At 32.1% G+C, this 14,945-nt stretch overlaps 1 protein-coding gene across 2 annotated transcripts; it reads right to left on the bottom strand.

Annotated features, from left to right (window-relative positions):
• Nucleotides 1-333: 333 nt before the first annotated feature.
• Nucleotides 334-6,268, bottom strand: LOC123224794 (serine/threonine-protein kinase Nek5-like). 2 transcript variants are annotated; one of them, XM_044648512.1, is made up of 14 exons: nucleotides 5,750-6,268; nucleotides 5,596-5,662; nucleotides 5,436-5,501; nucleotides 5,305-5,351; nucleotides 5,156-5,201; nucleotides 4,981-5,061; nucleotides 4,841-4,883; nucleotides 4,689-4,738; nucleotides 4,316-4,397; nucleotides 4,195-4,244; nucleotides 3,845-3,918; nucleotides 3,050-3,101; nucleotides 2,319-2,969; nucleotides 334-2,235 (listed from the first exon to the last, which is right to left on the bottom strand). In XM_044648512.1, the coding sequence occupies exons 1-14, from the start codon at nucleotides 5,944-5,946 to the stop codon at nucleotides 559-561; spliced, it is 3,183 nt and encodes a 1,060-aa protein (XP_044504447.1). In that variant the 5' UTR covers nucleotides 5,947-6,268; the 3' UTR covers nucleotides 334-558. The 2 variants fall into 2 exon arrangements, with proteins under 2 accessions (XP_044504447.1, XP_044504448.1); XM_044648513.1 differs by lacking the exon at nucleotides 5,305-5,351 and having other exon boundaries at nucleotides 4,667-4,738; nucleotides 5,750-6,266.
• Nucleotides 6,269-14,945: the final 8,677 nt, after the last annotated feature.

Below are 14,945 nucleotides of genomic sequence, written 5' to 3'. Positions count from 1 at the left end.
CTATGTTCACTGTCTTCAACTATTATCAAAGAAGATCCCCCTTTTAAATAGTTTTCACAAACCTTTCCGTCGCTGAGAAAGAGCCACACAAATTAACATGAACAAAACTCAAGCAGCAAATGCTAACTGCTTAAGCTCCAGGATGAAATGTCTAAGACACTATATTTGCCTTTCACTAACTCTTAAAATGAAGGTAAATTCCAGCTTCACTATGCAATCTATCTTTATTTCTCCAGAGATTAATCTAGTTTAAATCAGCCAGGAAGAAACACAGGGACACTTTGTTAATAATTCCACTGAAACTTGCATACACCACATGCGACATCATCTTAATACATTTGGCTCAAAGATATGATCATGTAACCGGTATTGTCACTATGTACAACAGAATGCACTAAAAGAATTACAAAATGAGAAGAGGAGAAAGAACAGATTTGATTGTTCCATTCAAATTCAGAAGGAACTTGAATATGCAAAAGCATGTCTAAAAACTAAGAATTACTATCGTGATATCAATTAACTAAAAATAAAAATGAGCCTGCCGCCAGACATGATGTTTCATGAACTTCGTCCACATTCCTCAATCATCATTCCTTTAAGACTTTTTGCTAACCAGATAGCTGTCTCCCTTGGGGAGACCTTGTCTCGACCGAAAGGCTTCAGAACAACTGCAAGCTCTTCCAATCTATTTTGCTGCAGCAACTCCGCTGATAGTTCTAAAAGCCCTTCAAGTGCCTCTGCCCTCTGCCTGAAAGACTTAACATCTAAGATCTCCTTTGCTGGTGTTTCTTCTTCTATTGTGGGGGAGTATGGTTTTGTTTGCTCAGAAGAATTAGATATTGGTACGGAAGTGGGAATTCTTACATCCATTTCCTTGGTACTTAAATGATCCGAAAAATCTGATTTCAAACTCAAGGCATCAGAGCTACTTGATGATTTATGGGCCACCGGGGAGGTTATATTCCTCATTTCCAGTTCATCCCTCACCACACTTTTGAGCTTCCCAACATCCACATTTTGAACCCCCATCTCCACAATTTCCATCAGCTGCTGCTCACTCCCAACCCGGAAACTGCTGTGCCTTATAACATGTATAACATCTTCAAAGGCAGGAGAACGTTGCGCAGAAGCTGGCTTTTCAATAGCTGGACTTTGCAAAATTGTTCCTTTATCCGGCTGCAAACTATTTTGACTAGGAGAAATAGGTGGTGGGACAGAAGCAGTAATCTCTGCTACTGAAGATTGAAGTTCCCTCGGACTAAATTTGTCATCACCATTATTAGATGCAGATTTTGGATTTGATTGGAGCAGTACATCAGGCCTACTACTGGGCTTGCTTACAGTAGCATCATCACTAGTACTAGGCCTCCTTACAGGGGTATAATCAATAGTTTCAGGCCTAATTATAGGGTTAATATTGGTAGGCCTGCTTATAGTGGCATTATCAATAGAATTTGGCCTGATAATAGGGGTAATATCAATAGTTGTAGGCCTGCTTAGAGGTGTGTCATCCATACTACAATGCCTGCTTAAAGGTGTTTCCCCTTTACAATCAAATATTTCCTCAGAACTCTGAATAGCTGCATTTGAGTTCACTTGCCCATCAGTAACTCTATTCCGAAGATCTGAGACAGCCCCCGAGATTTCATCCAGACATGTAACAGTTTTATGATCATATCCGTGGTTTTGCCCAGACATATTTCCAGGGATCTTAGATAGCAAAGAAGTAGGTAAGCAGCTTGCTGGATGTGATTCTAAGACATCTGAGTGGGTTATTGTAACTTGATCAGTGTCTGTCTGTTCTGCCATGTCAATAAAAGGAGTTGTGGCATCATCACAAAGCTCAACTGCATGAATTGACACTGATGACGAGACAGAATTGCTGCTATCAGTTTGCATTGCTTTGGAAGGTCCAACAACAGCCTTCTTGGACTCCATTGAGGTCTCCCTACAAACATGACTTAAGCAATCATTGGGCACTTGATGAGGAATACTCTCAGGCTCCTGATTCATCACAGTTGGAGCCTGTTTCAAGGTGTTGCTCACTGAATTTGGCAAGTCAATTCCAACTTGCCTCATCCTTCCAGGAAAAGAAGTTCGTCTAGCAGTATTGGGAGGAGGAGTTCTTTGTCTCAACTTGGCAGGGAGTCCATCTTCAACATGTTTCATTGGACCAGGAGGAGGAACCCCTTCATGTCTAGGTTTTGTCTTGGGAGGGGAATCAATAACAGGAAACTGTAGAGATGAATCATGGGGGAAATCAGTAAACGTATCAAAACAAATTAGAAATAATAAGGATACACAACCTAATGACATACCTGATGCTTTAAAGGATTTGAACCTGGCAACCATTTTGCAGAATCAAACCCTAATTTTGCTTGTGCGCCAGCTGGTGTATCTGTATTCGACTTCAAACAAGGAGCAACAGCACTGGGTTTCAGGAGTTTGGTTGAAGCCTCTGTGTTACTTCTTTGGGTTGGCACACCTACAGCCTTTACACGATTGCCTCTCATTGGGGAACCATTTTCTCTAGCTTTGCCTTCTTTCAAAGCCATCATTATACTTTTAATGGTTTTTGGCTGCTTAGATTCAACATTGGATCCCTGCTCACCAAGAGAGGGTTTCATCACCCTTCTATCTTCCATCTTGACAATGCAAACATCAGAGCCCTGTTCTTCTTCACTTGGTGGGGGCTGCTCAGAGCCATCATCATCAATGGAAATTAAATCTGTGTCAGTGCCTTTACTTTCACTATTGGACACCATTGTTACAGTGTTTCTACCACTTGAAAGAAGACTATCTTTATCACTACTTGAACTATTACTATTCTGGCTTTCAGCCACATTCTTCCTGGATTCACGTGCAGTTGAAATAGGCTTCTCTGGGGAGGAAGTTGCTGCAGGACTGAAAGATGGATGGCATTGATCAACATAACACTGCAGGTATGGGTGGCTTAAAATTTCTGATGCCTGACCAAAGTTTAAATTTAAACTATTCAGATGAAGTCCAGCTTATCTAAAGTTGACACAGTGTGTTTGAGAATGCTTACACTTGGCCGATGCTCAGGGTTCTTTCTCAACATACCTTTGATAAGAGTTTTCCTGTAAAAATCAATCAACATATTTATTGTTGAGCATCCCACGTTAGTTGAGAACTAAGCTGGCTCTGGGTACATAAGTGTGAAGGAAAGTCTTAACCCTTTACTAGTTTTGGGGTGGAAGAGGCCAATAGCACTTTTCAAGGCCCAACAAGTGGTATCAAATCCCAACATTTGGAACAGTTCCATCCAAATCCACTATAGTATAGGTCATTTAAAAGTTCCAACCTAGTAACCTAAAAGCCTAGAAAGGGAGGTTGTTTTTTACTCTCTAGTTGATCTGGTTCAGGAAGCTTAGATGAAGAGGAGGTTTCATTAACCTTACTCCTCGGTTGGCCTGCTTGGTTGAGGGGGAGGTTGTTGTTGGACCAATGTGTAATAGGGCAGGATTACTGAGTTTGGTTGGGGATTAAGTTGAATGTAGATATATAAACGTGAGGAAGAATCTCACCATTTGGGCTCCATTTTAGGGTAGGAGAGGCCAATAGCACTTTTCAGGAGTCTTTTGCCAAAAATAATAATAATCTCTCCCCTCCCCACCCAACGAAAAATAAAATCTAACACACAGTTGCAAGCACACATGCAAAATGACCCTTAATACTACCATCACCACTCTATCTCACAAAATTTAATGCCCAACAACAACAATGGTAAAACATTTACAATATTAATAAATCCCATGAATATTTCATGTATTATGTATACATGCAAGAATGATACACTTCATGCCAGCACATGAAATCTTACAGTGATGGTGAATAGCATGAGGGTAAAGGGCCAATTGATGAACGGTTTATCTTGCTTATCAACCCTGCCATATCCTGAACAGAGAAGTTAAATATAGACCAGGTTAATTGAGTAGAATTATTTATATGATCAATAACAGCTTTAAAAAGGCAGCCTAAAAACAGAGAGCCTTTGCAAAGAGCATATCAATACACCACTCAACATTAGAGGTAAGCTAAATACAAGCATAAAAATCTACTGAGTACTTATCTAATTAGTTTCTAACATGATAAGAGTACTTTCATATCATTAACAAACTGTGAAGACAAGGATATATGGCTATCAATTGAAAGAACCAAGAGAAATCTTACAAAAGCTTTGAAAGCAGGGCGATGAGCAGCCATCTCATACATGCAGCACCCTGATCAACAAAGAATAACTTTAGCCATAGAACAAAATCACAAAGTACAAAGAAACTCTAGAAATACATACCCAGAGACCAAATATCAGATTTGAAACCATAAGGAATATCAGCAAGGAGTTCAGGACACATGTAATTGGGAGTTCCAACCACCTGCATAAAAAATAAGATCCATTAATATAGCACAGGAATTCATATATTAGTTGTTCAGCTTGCAACAAGTTCTGCAAGTTACTAACTTATTTGTAATAAACTTGTTTCATTGTTCATGGATGAATCAAATAGTATAAAACTGGAAGTTTCTCATGCCCATTACTGGATACATCTAATTAATATATGAAATTATCATTCCCTAAAGAAAAAAATAACTTGGAAGAGAAAACATGATTGAACTCCAACTTTCTAAAGGCAATGAAAATTACAAAGAGAGAGAGATGCACATACGGAAGATGCCAAGTCATCTGCCTTCAAAGTCTTGGCAAGTCCAAAATCCCCTTAAATGAAAATAAAAAAAGAACACACTCAGTATGCTAACAAAACAACCATATCAAGTGAAGGACCCAGTCTTCACGTAATGAATATAAAAGAAGACTCACCAAGTCGGACATCTTGATCTTTGGTAAGAAAGATGTTGGAACACTGTGGGGACAGGGAACTATATATATCAGACCTTAAAATCTTTGAATGAAAATGCAGATAAAAGCTAAACCAAAAATCTAATTATTCATACACATACTTTTAGGTCACGATGAAGAACAAAATTAGAATGCAGGTATTCGACTGCCAACAGTAGTTGTGTAAACCACTTGCATAGTTTCTGCGCAATGTTCACAAACATGATGTGAACCTTAAGTTCAACCAGGAAAAAAAACAGTACTTAAATTTATATGCCCAATAAAAAATTAAAGTACCTCTTCAGGGAAATAGACTCCATTTGATTTTTTCATCAACTCAGCCCTGTTACAGGATTATTCAAGAAGAACATGAACACATTGCATAAAACAAAACAATCAAAAGAACTTGAAAGAAAACACGTTTTTAATATTAGTTTGTCACTCACATGTCTCCCCCTTCACAGTATCCAGTGACAATGCAAACATAACAACCCTACGATTGCACATACATAAATCTTTTCATTTTATAATTCAGCTCAAAATGAAAACAGAAGGAAAAGCAACACTATTGACTTACTTTCTCAACCCAGGCTTCCTTAAACTCAACAATGTAAGGGTGTTGAATTCGCGCAATAAGAGCCATCTACATTTCAATCAACAATCCATAACAGACGAATATAAATAAACATAACAAATACAAAAACAAATTAATAGATCACTGCCTACATTGCACCTACCTCTTGATGTGCCGATCTCCTGCAACGATCCGTTTGTCTCGCCAACCGAATCTTCTTCAATACATACCTGAAATCGATCAAAGATCCAATACAACAAAAAACCTTAAAACACTATACACATTTCAAAACGAAACACATTTCTTACACCACTCACTTCTTCTTCTCGGCCTTATGATTCACAAGAATTGCCGCACCAAACGCGCCACGACCGATCTGCTCCATTATCTCGTACTGATCCATTCGAGACTCCATTGCTACAGTAAACTTTATTTTTCTCATGCGATAATCACCGGATCTTAAAGTGAAACTTTCCAATGCGTAGAAAACGCCACCGTTTCGATCATGGATCATCAAATTATTTAATTCTTCAGTCAATGAAACATTTTCGATTCTCGTCTTTCAATTCTGATGCGATCCAATGCTTTTCATTTCTTTGTTTCCTTTTTTCCTTGCCTTTTATCGTTTCAGTCACTTCACTCTTCACTCTTTCTCTTTAACCTGTTTTTCCCATTGAGAGCGTAGACGAGAGTAGTTTTTTTAAGTGAGGATTATGAAATTATATGGTTAGTTACAGATACGCTTCAGTCTACGCCGACAAAACCAGCTATGCTCCAGAGTTTACTTCAGCTCTACTGCTTTGTCTCTCACAAGACAGTAAGATTTTCAAAATTCAACCACCAAGAATTCAAGTTAAATTAAATTTACATATTATGTTGGCAGGAAAATAAAAATATCCATATGTTAAATAATTTTATCAGATGATGAAGCATACCTACCATATTCGATCAACGCAATTCTGATGTAATAAATTATGATGTTAACTAAACAATGAACAATAGACAGATCATAATTATTCATAAGTTGACAATTCAAAACAATGATTAGAGTGTTGTACAACCAGCAGCAGCAGATAATACCACTCCATTAATAATGCACCACCATTTGGTTTCGTTATTTAATGTCTTCATAAATTAGCATTATAATAAAAATAATTATATTCACAAGAAATCTTATTTAAATTAGATATTTTTTTGAACAAATTTGAGAAAATAAATTTTTAACCCATTTTTTAATTATTAAATTAAATTAATTAAAAATATAATTTTGATATATTACTTATAATATTATTATTTTATTATAATTGTATGACACCTGAATCTTACTACAAATATGAAAGGCTGAGAAATACATAGTATGATACACCTTGTTAATTGGGAATTGAATCTGAAGACAAACAAGCTAAGCTTTGCACGAAGCAAGTGGGCACATGGATGGTAGAGCATGTTAGCCTACAACGGGTAAGTGATCATTTTAGCTTGAATATTAGGAAACGTGGTGGTCCTTTGCTTCGAGCCTCAAGTTATTGCGACAATTGGGAATACAAAGGCACATGGCTAGCTATACACATTAACAACACCGTATAATTATGAGTAATATCATATATATACATATTTTTTATATATAATTTGAATATATAAATAATTCATTATCATATGATTGAGTATTATTTATTTTTAATTTAAAATCATTCGATCATATAATAATATATTATCTATATATATATTAATTATATTTTAAAAAATAAATACACATAATTTTATTATTATAACTATTATTAAAGTGGATTCTATCTATCTTGTTTTTGTAATGTAATCAATTCAGATTATTTATTTGATTAATAAACTAATAAGATAGGGAGGGAAATACAAAGTAAATCGCTTGCAAGAACCGATCCTCGTAAAGAATCCACGTGGACTATTGCATGAATAGGATATTTGTTAGGAAAATGTAAATATTTAAACCTGTTCAAGAATTCAGTAGGTATATATGATCCCAACTTATGTTTTAAATTTAACAAAAAAAAAAATCATAGAATATTGTTAATGGAAGTTTGAAATATGATTTGGGTTTTTTTTTTCTTTCTTTGTTTTATTTTTTAATCTTCTTTTTCGCTTTCGATTGATTGAAAAATGGCTGTGTGTACAGTGGAATCAAAAGAGATCGTCCAAGAATGATGGCGTAGTGCACATTTGTTCTTTTATTATATATTTTTAATATATTTTCAATCAGATGAATTTTGAACAAAATTGAATGTACGGCCGAAAGGTTACATCCAAACCATAATCATGTGATAATTAAGTTCCCACTTAGGCTAGGGCCCAACAAGAAGTCCAAAGTAGGCCGAAATGTTAGCCCAATCCATGCCTAACATGGTCTTGAGCCGAGAGCTGGTCCAAGAGCCAAAATTGCCTGGATAACGATTTAAGGGTACAATCTGCAGTGATGATGATTTAGAGTAGATAGAGGAGGTTATTGAGTTGGAGATGGTAGTTAGAGGCGAAGAAAACAAATCTTAGGTTTTGAAATAAAAATATAATTTATCAAAATTGGAAAACTTAAAAAAAACGAATTTATTAGTTTTTTTTTAATTTGAAAAAAATATAATAAATTATATATTTTTTAATAATATTATTAAAATAATAATTTTATTTTTAATTTTAATTACAATTTTTTATAAAAATTAATTTATAAATAAGTGTTTATTACTTACACGAGAACAAATCTTTAGGCCTGCCCAAAAAGGGATAAAATCCCAAAATGAGCCGTGAGCTAAAATCCATATGGTAGCCACATGGCAATCACGTAGGTTGCATGACTTCAGTATTAGAGGAAGGCACACCAATGGTACACTATTGACTCCTCTTTATTGTCCCAGATAGCACGTATAAAAAGACGTGGAGACGTGGACATATCATATATGGACATGGATAGATTGAGATGACTTTTCTTTGAAGTATGAGAAACAGACACGTGAAAAACGTGTAAATATTCATAAATTTAAACATAATACTAATTTTAAGATATATGTTTAAAAATATTTACAAATATAGTAAAATATATATTAATATTAACAATTTTGTTATCATTCGGTTAAACATCTTTTAATTTAAATTTGGGGCTTCAAAATTTAAAAGAAATAGCTTTTGATAGTAGCCAACTTGTGTTTGATAAAAATTTCGGCAAGGTTATCTAATACGAAGACAAAATAAAACATAAAAATTTCAATTAAAACATGTAAACAGGTAACGTACAATTAATATAGATTTATCTAATTAGAACAAAAAAACACATATATAAGAGACATATGTTACACAAATTGGTGGACTCAAGGTAAGTTGACCTTATTGATTTGCCATTGGCGGGGTCTTTCATTTCAACAAATGATGGATGGTACCAATTTGGGTTGAAAAATAGCCAGTCATATACACACTTATTTTCATGAGAAAATGGTCGATTTTCAGAAAAGCATATTTTCAAAATTGATGTTGAACCTAATGTTAGTTCAATGTTAAATTCAATCTCTCTCTCTAGAGTGTTAATCTTAATAGCTCATTTGAAAACTCTCGTATCACTGATATATCGCTCAATCCCAAACTCTTATTCTTAATGTTGTTTACTTCTTTTTCTGTCTCTAACCATTTTTTTATTTGAAACCGAACCAACTTCAACTCAATTCCTTTTTCTCTAGAGGTCTCTCTCACTCCCTTTGTTATGGTATTATCAAATAAAACTTTGACTCATTGCCGGAGATAATGCGGGTAGCTATCTGGCACATCAGGTAAATAATTTTCGCAAGCTGAATATCATTGGACTTGGAACAATTCAACCACTTTCTAGTGGAAAACAGTGCTCTTACCAATTGCACATATTATTAGATAAATAAAATAGGGAGACACTATTTCTCTCCTTTTTTCAAAGGCTGAATAACAGGTTCCCACTTTAAATTAAAAAAAAATTATATTTTCCCACTTTTCATTAATAAATTTCCTTAAATTTTGGATTAAAACATTGAAAAGAAGGAAGTTCTATTTATATTTATAATTAATTTTTAAAGATTTTGTATTAATGTAATAAGTTAAGTTATTTTTATACTCTTATATTAAAGTTAAAATTACTTACATAAACTAGAACTTTGTTCCTTGACATGCTGCCTTCACCCGTAACACTAGGGGACCGATGCGGTCCCACTTGAATTTCAACATTGTCATTGTAAGAGATAGATTAACCGAGAAAAAATAAAAATTATTCTAGTAATCTAACTTTTATTACTTTTATCATTTTGTTCGGTTTATAAGTAATAAAAGATTTCGATAATCTTCTATTACTAATAATGATGTGATAGATAATATAAATTATTAAGATAATTTTGATTTAATTATAATTATATTCTTATTTATTAATTTTTTAGGGTAAAAATAATTTTATTTTCAATTAGTATAATAATAACATAAAAAATATTTTAAAATAACTATATATAAAGATGTTTAAATAAAATAATAAAATAATATTTTTTTATTATCTCTAATCAAATATAATAATTATTTATATCTATATATTTTTATCAAATTTTATTAAATATAATAATAATTTATACTCAATAATTTTTTAATTTTAATAATAAAATATTCTTAAACATCTTTTACAAGATTTTGGCTATAAAGCCCATTTGTTACCATTGCCTTTACCATTTGACAATGCACCCATTGCCATCTATGAGTACCTAAATGTGAAAACGGAGAATGACGGAGGACATCAACAACTGGTTTGATTTATTGGTTTGATTTATTGGTTTGACAAGATGAGATTACACCCTCCAAAAGAAGTATTGCACTATAAATGTGTAAAGCCTTTCAAAGATTTTCCAAAGGTAAAATACATACATCATTACATTACTACTATTCAAATATTTATTATAAATTAAAGTTAAAATGAGAGAACCGTTGATCTGACTTTTCAGCAGCTTGAAATTTCCAAAATGCCCGTATCGTAAACTAAAGTTTTCATGGTTTGAAGTAGATTTATAATCTAAGATTTAATGCATTAAATAATGCTGCTTGGTGACGCATGTGCAAACATCAGTACCAAACAAATATTCTCTCTTCTTTTTACATTACTATAAGGTATAGTTTAATTTCAAATTCATTCCATCTCATTTTCAAAAGTTTAAAAATTTATTTATGAATTGATTTTTATTAAAATTTTTAGTTAAAATTAAGAATAAAAATATCATTTTAATAATAATATCAAAATATTAAAATTTTATTTCTTTTTTAGAAACTAATAAAATTTCCCTTATCTCATATATTTTAATTTTAAAAAATAACTTTTTTTCTTCAATTATAAGGTTTCATAATTTTCTAAGTTTTCCCTGTGGTTACTCTCAAAACTTTTTAAAACTTTTATTTCACCCCCAAAATTCTATCCCTTTATTGCCCCTTTTTCGGAGACCTCAAACCATCTCTTTGCCCAAGATCAAGTTGTCGTTAGCTCAAAATCCTTCTATGGCAAGATGGTGACACGATTCTTCTCCATCAAGTGCGATTTCTCTATGGCCACCTTTCTACGATTTTTCCATTGAACGTAATTTCTTGGCATTATTGATGGATAGAGAAAGAAAGCAATGGCTTGGTGTCTCTCGGAGTGGAGATCTCTTTGTCTAGACAATGACGCTGTCCAAACAATTCATGTGAACTTATTGAATTCCAATTGGGCATAAGGTGTGGAGCTCAAAGTTTAGATTAGTCAACTCTTATGAGACTTCATAATTCCATGGAAAATCTTGTACATGCCTTTCTTTGAATACTTCCCTTTTATCCATTAAGATATACTAGGCTGCTCGATCAATATAGTATATTAATAATTTACGGAAAATTTGCAATCTAAAGAATTTCGGATATCAGAAGAATTGCCTGTTCCTTTTCACAAAATGTTCTTGTTTATTGTGGTTGACTTGTTTTTATGTCAACTTAGCAAGATTTTGAAGAAAAAAGAGAAGGTAGAGAATAAAAATGGGAAAAGAAAGAAGAGAATGGAAGAAGAAAGATTTTTTAATAAATATTTAATATCCCTTTACAATTAAAATTGACAGAAAATTTGGATAGAACTAGAGATGTTGTAGTTTTACGATTTAAAAGTGAAAACTTCTCCAAAAAAGAAAAAATTAATATCAATTTATAATTTATAGTGTCTTCCCTATCTTCTATTAGGAAGATGAAAAGTTTCATATTTGTCTTCTCGATTTGGATGAACAATCGGAGGAAGAGATAGAGAAGAGACCATTGAAGGGAGAGAAAGTATGGAGAGGGAAAAACCGTCAGAGATTAAAAAATAAACCTTATAAAAGAAAATATTATTTTTTAAAATTTAACCTATGAAATAAATGGTTAGTTTTTCGGGTTTTGAAAGAAAATGAAATGAAATTTTAAAACTAATATATTTGGTTAATTTTAATAGCTAATGAGTAGATATTTAGATTTTTAAAAGATAATGGACGAAAATTTGAAAAAAGAGTAATCTTTGGATATGAATAAGTTCTTTTGCCTTCTTCTAAACCCTAAACCTTTATAGATTTATTTGAATTTTTGGGCTAATACAAACAAAGAAATGAAAATTTAATTCAGGAATTTAAGTTAAAAATGGCATGCCTAAGCCTTGATTTCTTTTTACGCTTTACTTAGTGCTAATTTTATTCATTATTTAGGTTAAAGTTTTTAGACATCAATATTTTACTAGATTTTCAAAGATTAAAGATTGTATGCATGGAGGTTTAATCTTTAATTGTACTCAATTAGCTACTCGGGGACTTCATCAAAATCTTTCTCTTACCTGAAATTAGGTTTCAGTTATTTGGTTTTAATCCTTAACAGAGGAGTCAAATATATATCCTATGAGATTTTAAAAATCTAAACGTTCTTTTATAGGTTATTAAATTTAATCAAAACTCTTAGTTATAAAAGGTGAAATCGTTATTTTATCACTAAACTTTTAAATCCTAAAAGTTTTTATTATTTTCCCTATTTAGTTTGAAAAATTAACAATTTTTTCTCACTCAAAAATTTGAAAAATTTACCTTTTTCTCTGGGGATTTTTCTTCAAACTTCGGCAACAAGAATCCTTTCCTGCCATCAGCTGGCCTTTTCACTATCTTCTTCTCTAGCTGTCAGCCTTCCCACCATGTTCTTCTCTCCGATAATTTGGCCCAATCTGACAAATCTGGCTTTGTGGGCTTCATTGTCTAAATCAACGCATCTCTGTCTTCAGAGATAGATTTCATTGTCGAATCTCTTTGAAGAAGGCTTTGACACGACGAATCTGAAGAGACAAAGACACGTTGATTCATAGAGAAAGATTGTATATGTGTTGAAGATCAACCAAAGATAAAACACGTTTTCAAAAATACAACTGTGATAGTGGAAGAGAAAGACACGTTGTCAAAGATGCATTGATTTGTCAGAGGAAGAGGGAGCATTGCCAAAGGTTTAGGGTGGGAAGAGAGAGTTGCCAAAGATAAAGATGGTGGTCGAAAATGAGGAAAATAAACCCTAAGGATGAGGGGGGAAAATCATTTTTCAAAACTAGAAAAATTGAAACTATAGTAAAATTATAAGTTTTTAAAACTTGGGAAGAAAAAATGAAATAAAATTATATTTTTTTAATAGTACCGATAAAATGATATTTTTGCCTTTACAACTAATAATCAACTCTAACAAAAATTATATAATGAGTGAGTATTTAAATTTTTAAAATTTTATAAGTATATATTCATAAATGGATTAAACCCTGATCAAGAATAAGTCCTTTGGCCAATTAAAAATAACAAAAAAATTTATAATTTATTAAGTTGATATGCAAAAATACACATATCAACCTATTAAAAATTTATAGAGACACAACCCTAGAGTCTTTGAGTCATACCCCGAGCCGTAGGTTTTTGTCGGATCGATCTACCAGGTGGCAATCCTTCACCAGACCAACCGCATGGGGCCAATAGAAAGCCATAACTTAATTAGACAATAAAGAGACAATAATGATAAAAATTAATAATTTTCCATCAATGATAACCTAGTATCCTAAAACGTCAAGGTCAGGGGCAAAAATGTGAAACCGCTTTTAGATATGTATGAACGAATTAATGGTTTTGGAAAAGCTTACGTGACTTCAAATCAAAAGATTCGCAATCTTATATTAAATTAATCCAACTTGAATTTAAGTAATCTTTCTTTATATAAACAATTCTCGACCCAACCGCAATGTTGTCGAATCCGATGGAAGACATCATAGCAATGAATTTTTTATGCTATCTTTTGAAAATGCTACAGATAAGTTTTAGCTGGTGAGACCCTAGTGGAATGAAAAATTACTATATTACCCTTTGTGCTTCTAGAAAGAGTTAATAATATTTTTACCCTAATTGTAATTACCAACGAAGGCTTCTTTTGAAGCATTTAAAAATGACAAATAACTGTTTCCCACCCAAGGTTTGATAAAAGTATTGCTCATCCTTAAAATTTAAAAAAATTAAATTCGCACCCCTATATTAAATTTGTTATTTTTTTAAATGATTGTTTATCTATTTTATTAAAATTATAAAATTATCATTAATATTTAATATTAATATAAAATCATCAATATATTTTTACTAGTTTTATAATTTATTATTAAGACTCTTAAAAAATATCAAATTTTAACTAAATTTAACATTTTATATTTTGGTAAATTCTTTAGAAGTGGGATTGTTATTTTTTAAATTATCAAGACATATATTAAAATTTTAAAAATATCCCAATTTCTTTTTCAGTTTTGAAAACCCCTTAAATTTTTTAAACAATTCTAATATTTTAAAAAATTATTGTTTACCCACCAACTTTTTAAAAGGGAAAATAGAAAAAATATGAGGGGAAAAGAAATAAAAAGATTAAGGAGGAAAAAGGAAAAATAAAAAAATAAGAGAAAATAGAAAAATCTATTTAAAATGCTCGTTTTATCTGTTCATTCAATGAAATTCACTAATGAAAATAGATTTATTATATAATCAAGCCTTGGGTGGAAAATAGTCTTCTAGCCTATTTAAAATAGCACAAATAAATAATAAGAGGACAAGGTAGTAAATATATATTAACTTCTTATAATAAAACTATACATTCCCCGTTCGAATATATAAATAAATACATTCGTGATATATGTTATTATATGATTGAATAATTTTGAATTAAAGATAAAATAATATTCAATTATATAATGACATATATAAATATATATCTATTTATATATTCAAAATAAATACGTATGGTATTGCGTAACTTCTTATTTAACAAGTAATTAACAGAAGGGGAATTTGTAATTTTAAAAACCTTAAGAAGATATTGGTCATTTAACCTTACCTCGCGGGGTCTGCGTAACTCTTCTAGAAAGTAGGAAGCCAAGGATTTAAAAGGAGAAAGACATAATTCACACTGAAGCGTACGCGGCAGATTAAAAGAAGAGAAGGCCCAGTTGAATAGTGATTTTGT

The sequence above is a fragment of the Mangifera indica genome, chromosome 9 (genome assembly GCF_011075055.1).
Source record: "Mangifera indica cultivar Alphonso chromosome 9, CATAS_Mindica_2.1, whole genome shotgun sequence".
NCBI classification, from domain to species: Eukaryota; Viridiplantae; Streptophyta; class Magnoliopsida; order Sapindales; family Anacardiaceae; genus Mangifera; species Mangifera indica.
The sequence above is the reverse complement of the archived record's forward strand: the minus strand, read 5'-3'. Positions and strand labels throughout refer to the sequence as shown.

Excerpts from the sequence above, each read along its gene's own strand:
- LOC123224794 (XM_044648512.1), bottom strand. The coding sequence starts at position 5,946 with ATGATCCATGATCGAAACGGTGGCGTTTTCTACGCATTGGAAAGTTTC. Across the intron at positions 3,919-4,194 it reads GCCCTGCTTTCAAAGCTTTT|GATATGGCAGGGTTGATAAG; the intron begins GTAAGATTTCTC and ends TTCTCTGTTCAG. Across the intron at positions 3,102-3,844 it reads TCATGCTATTCACCATCACT|GAAAACTCTTATCAAAGGTA; the intron begins GTAAGATTTCAT and ends TGATTTTTACAG.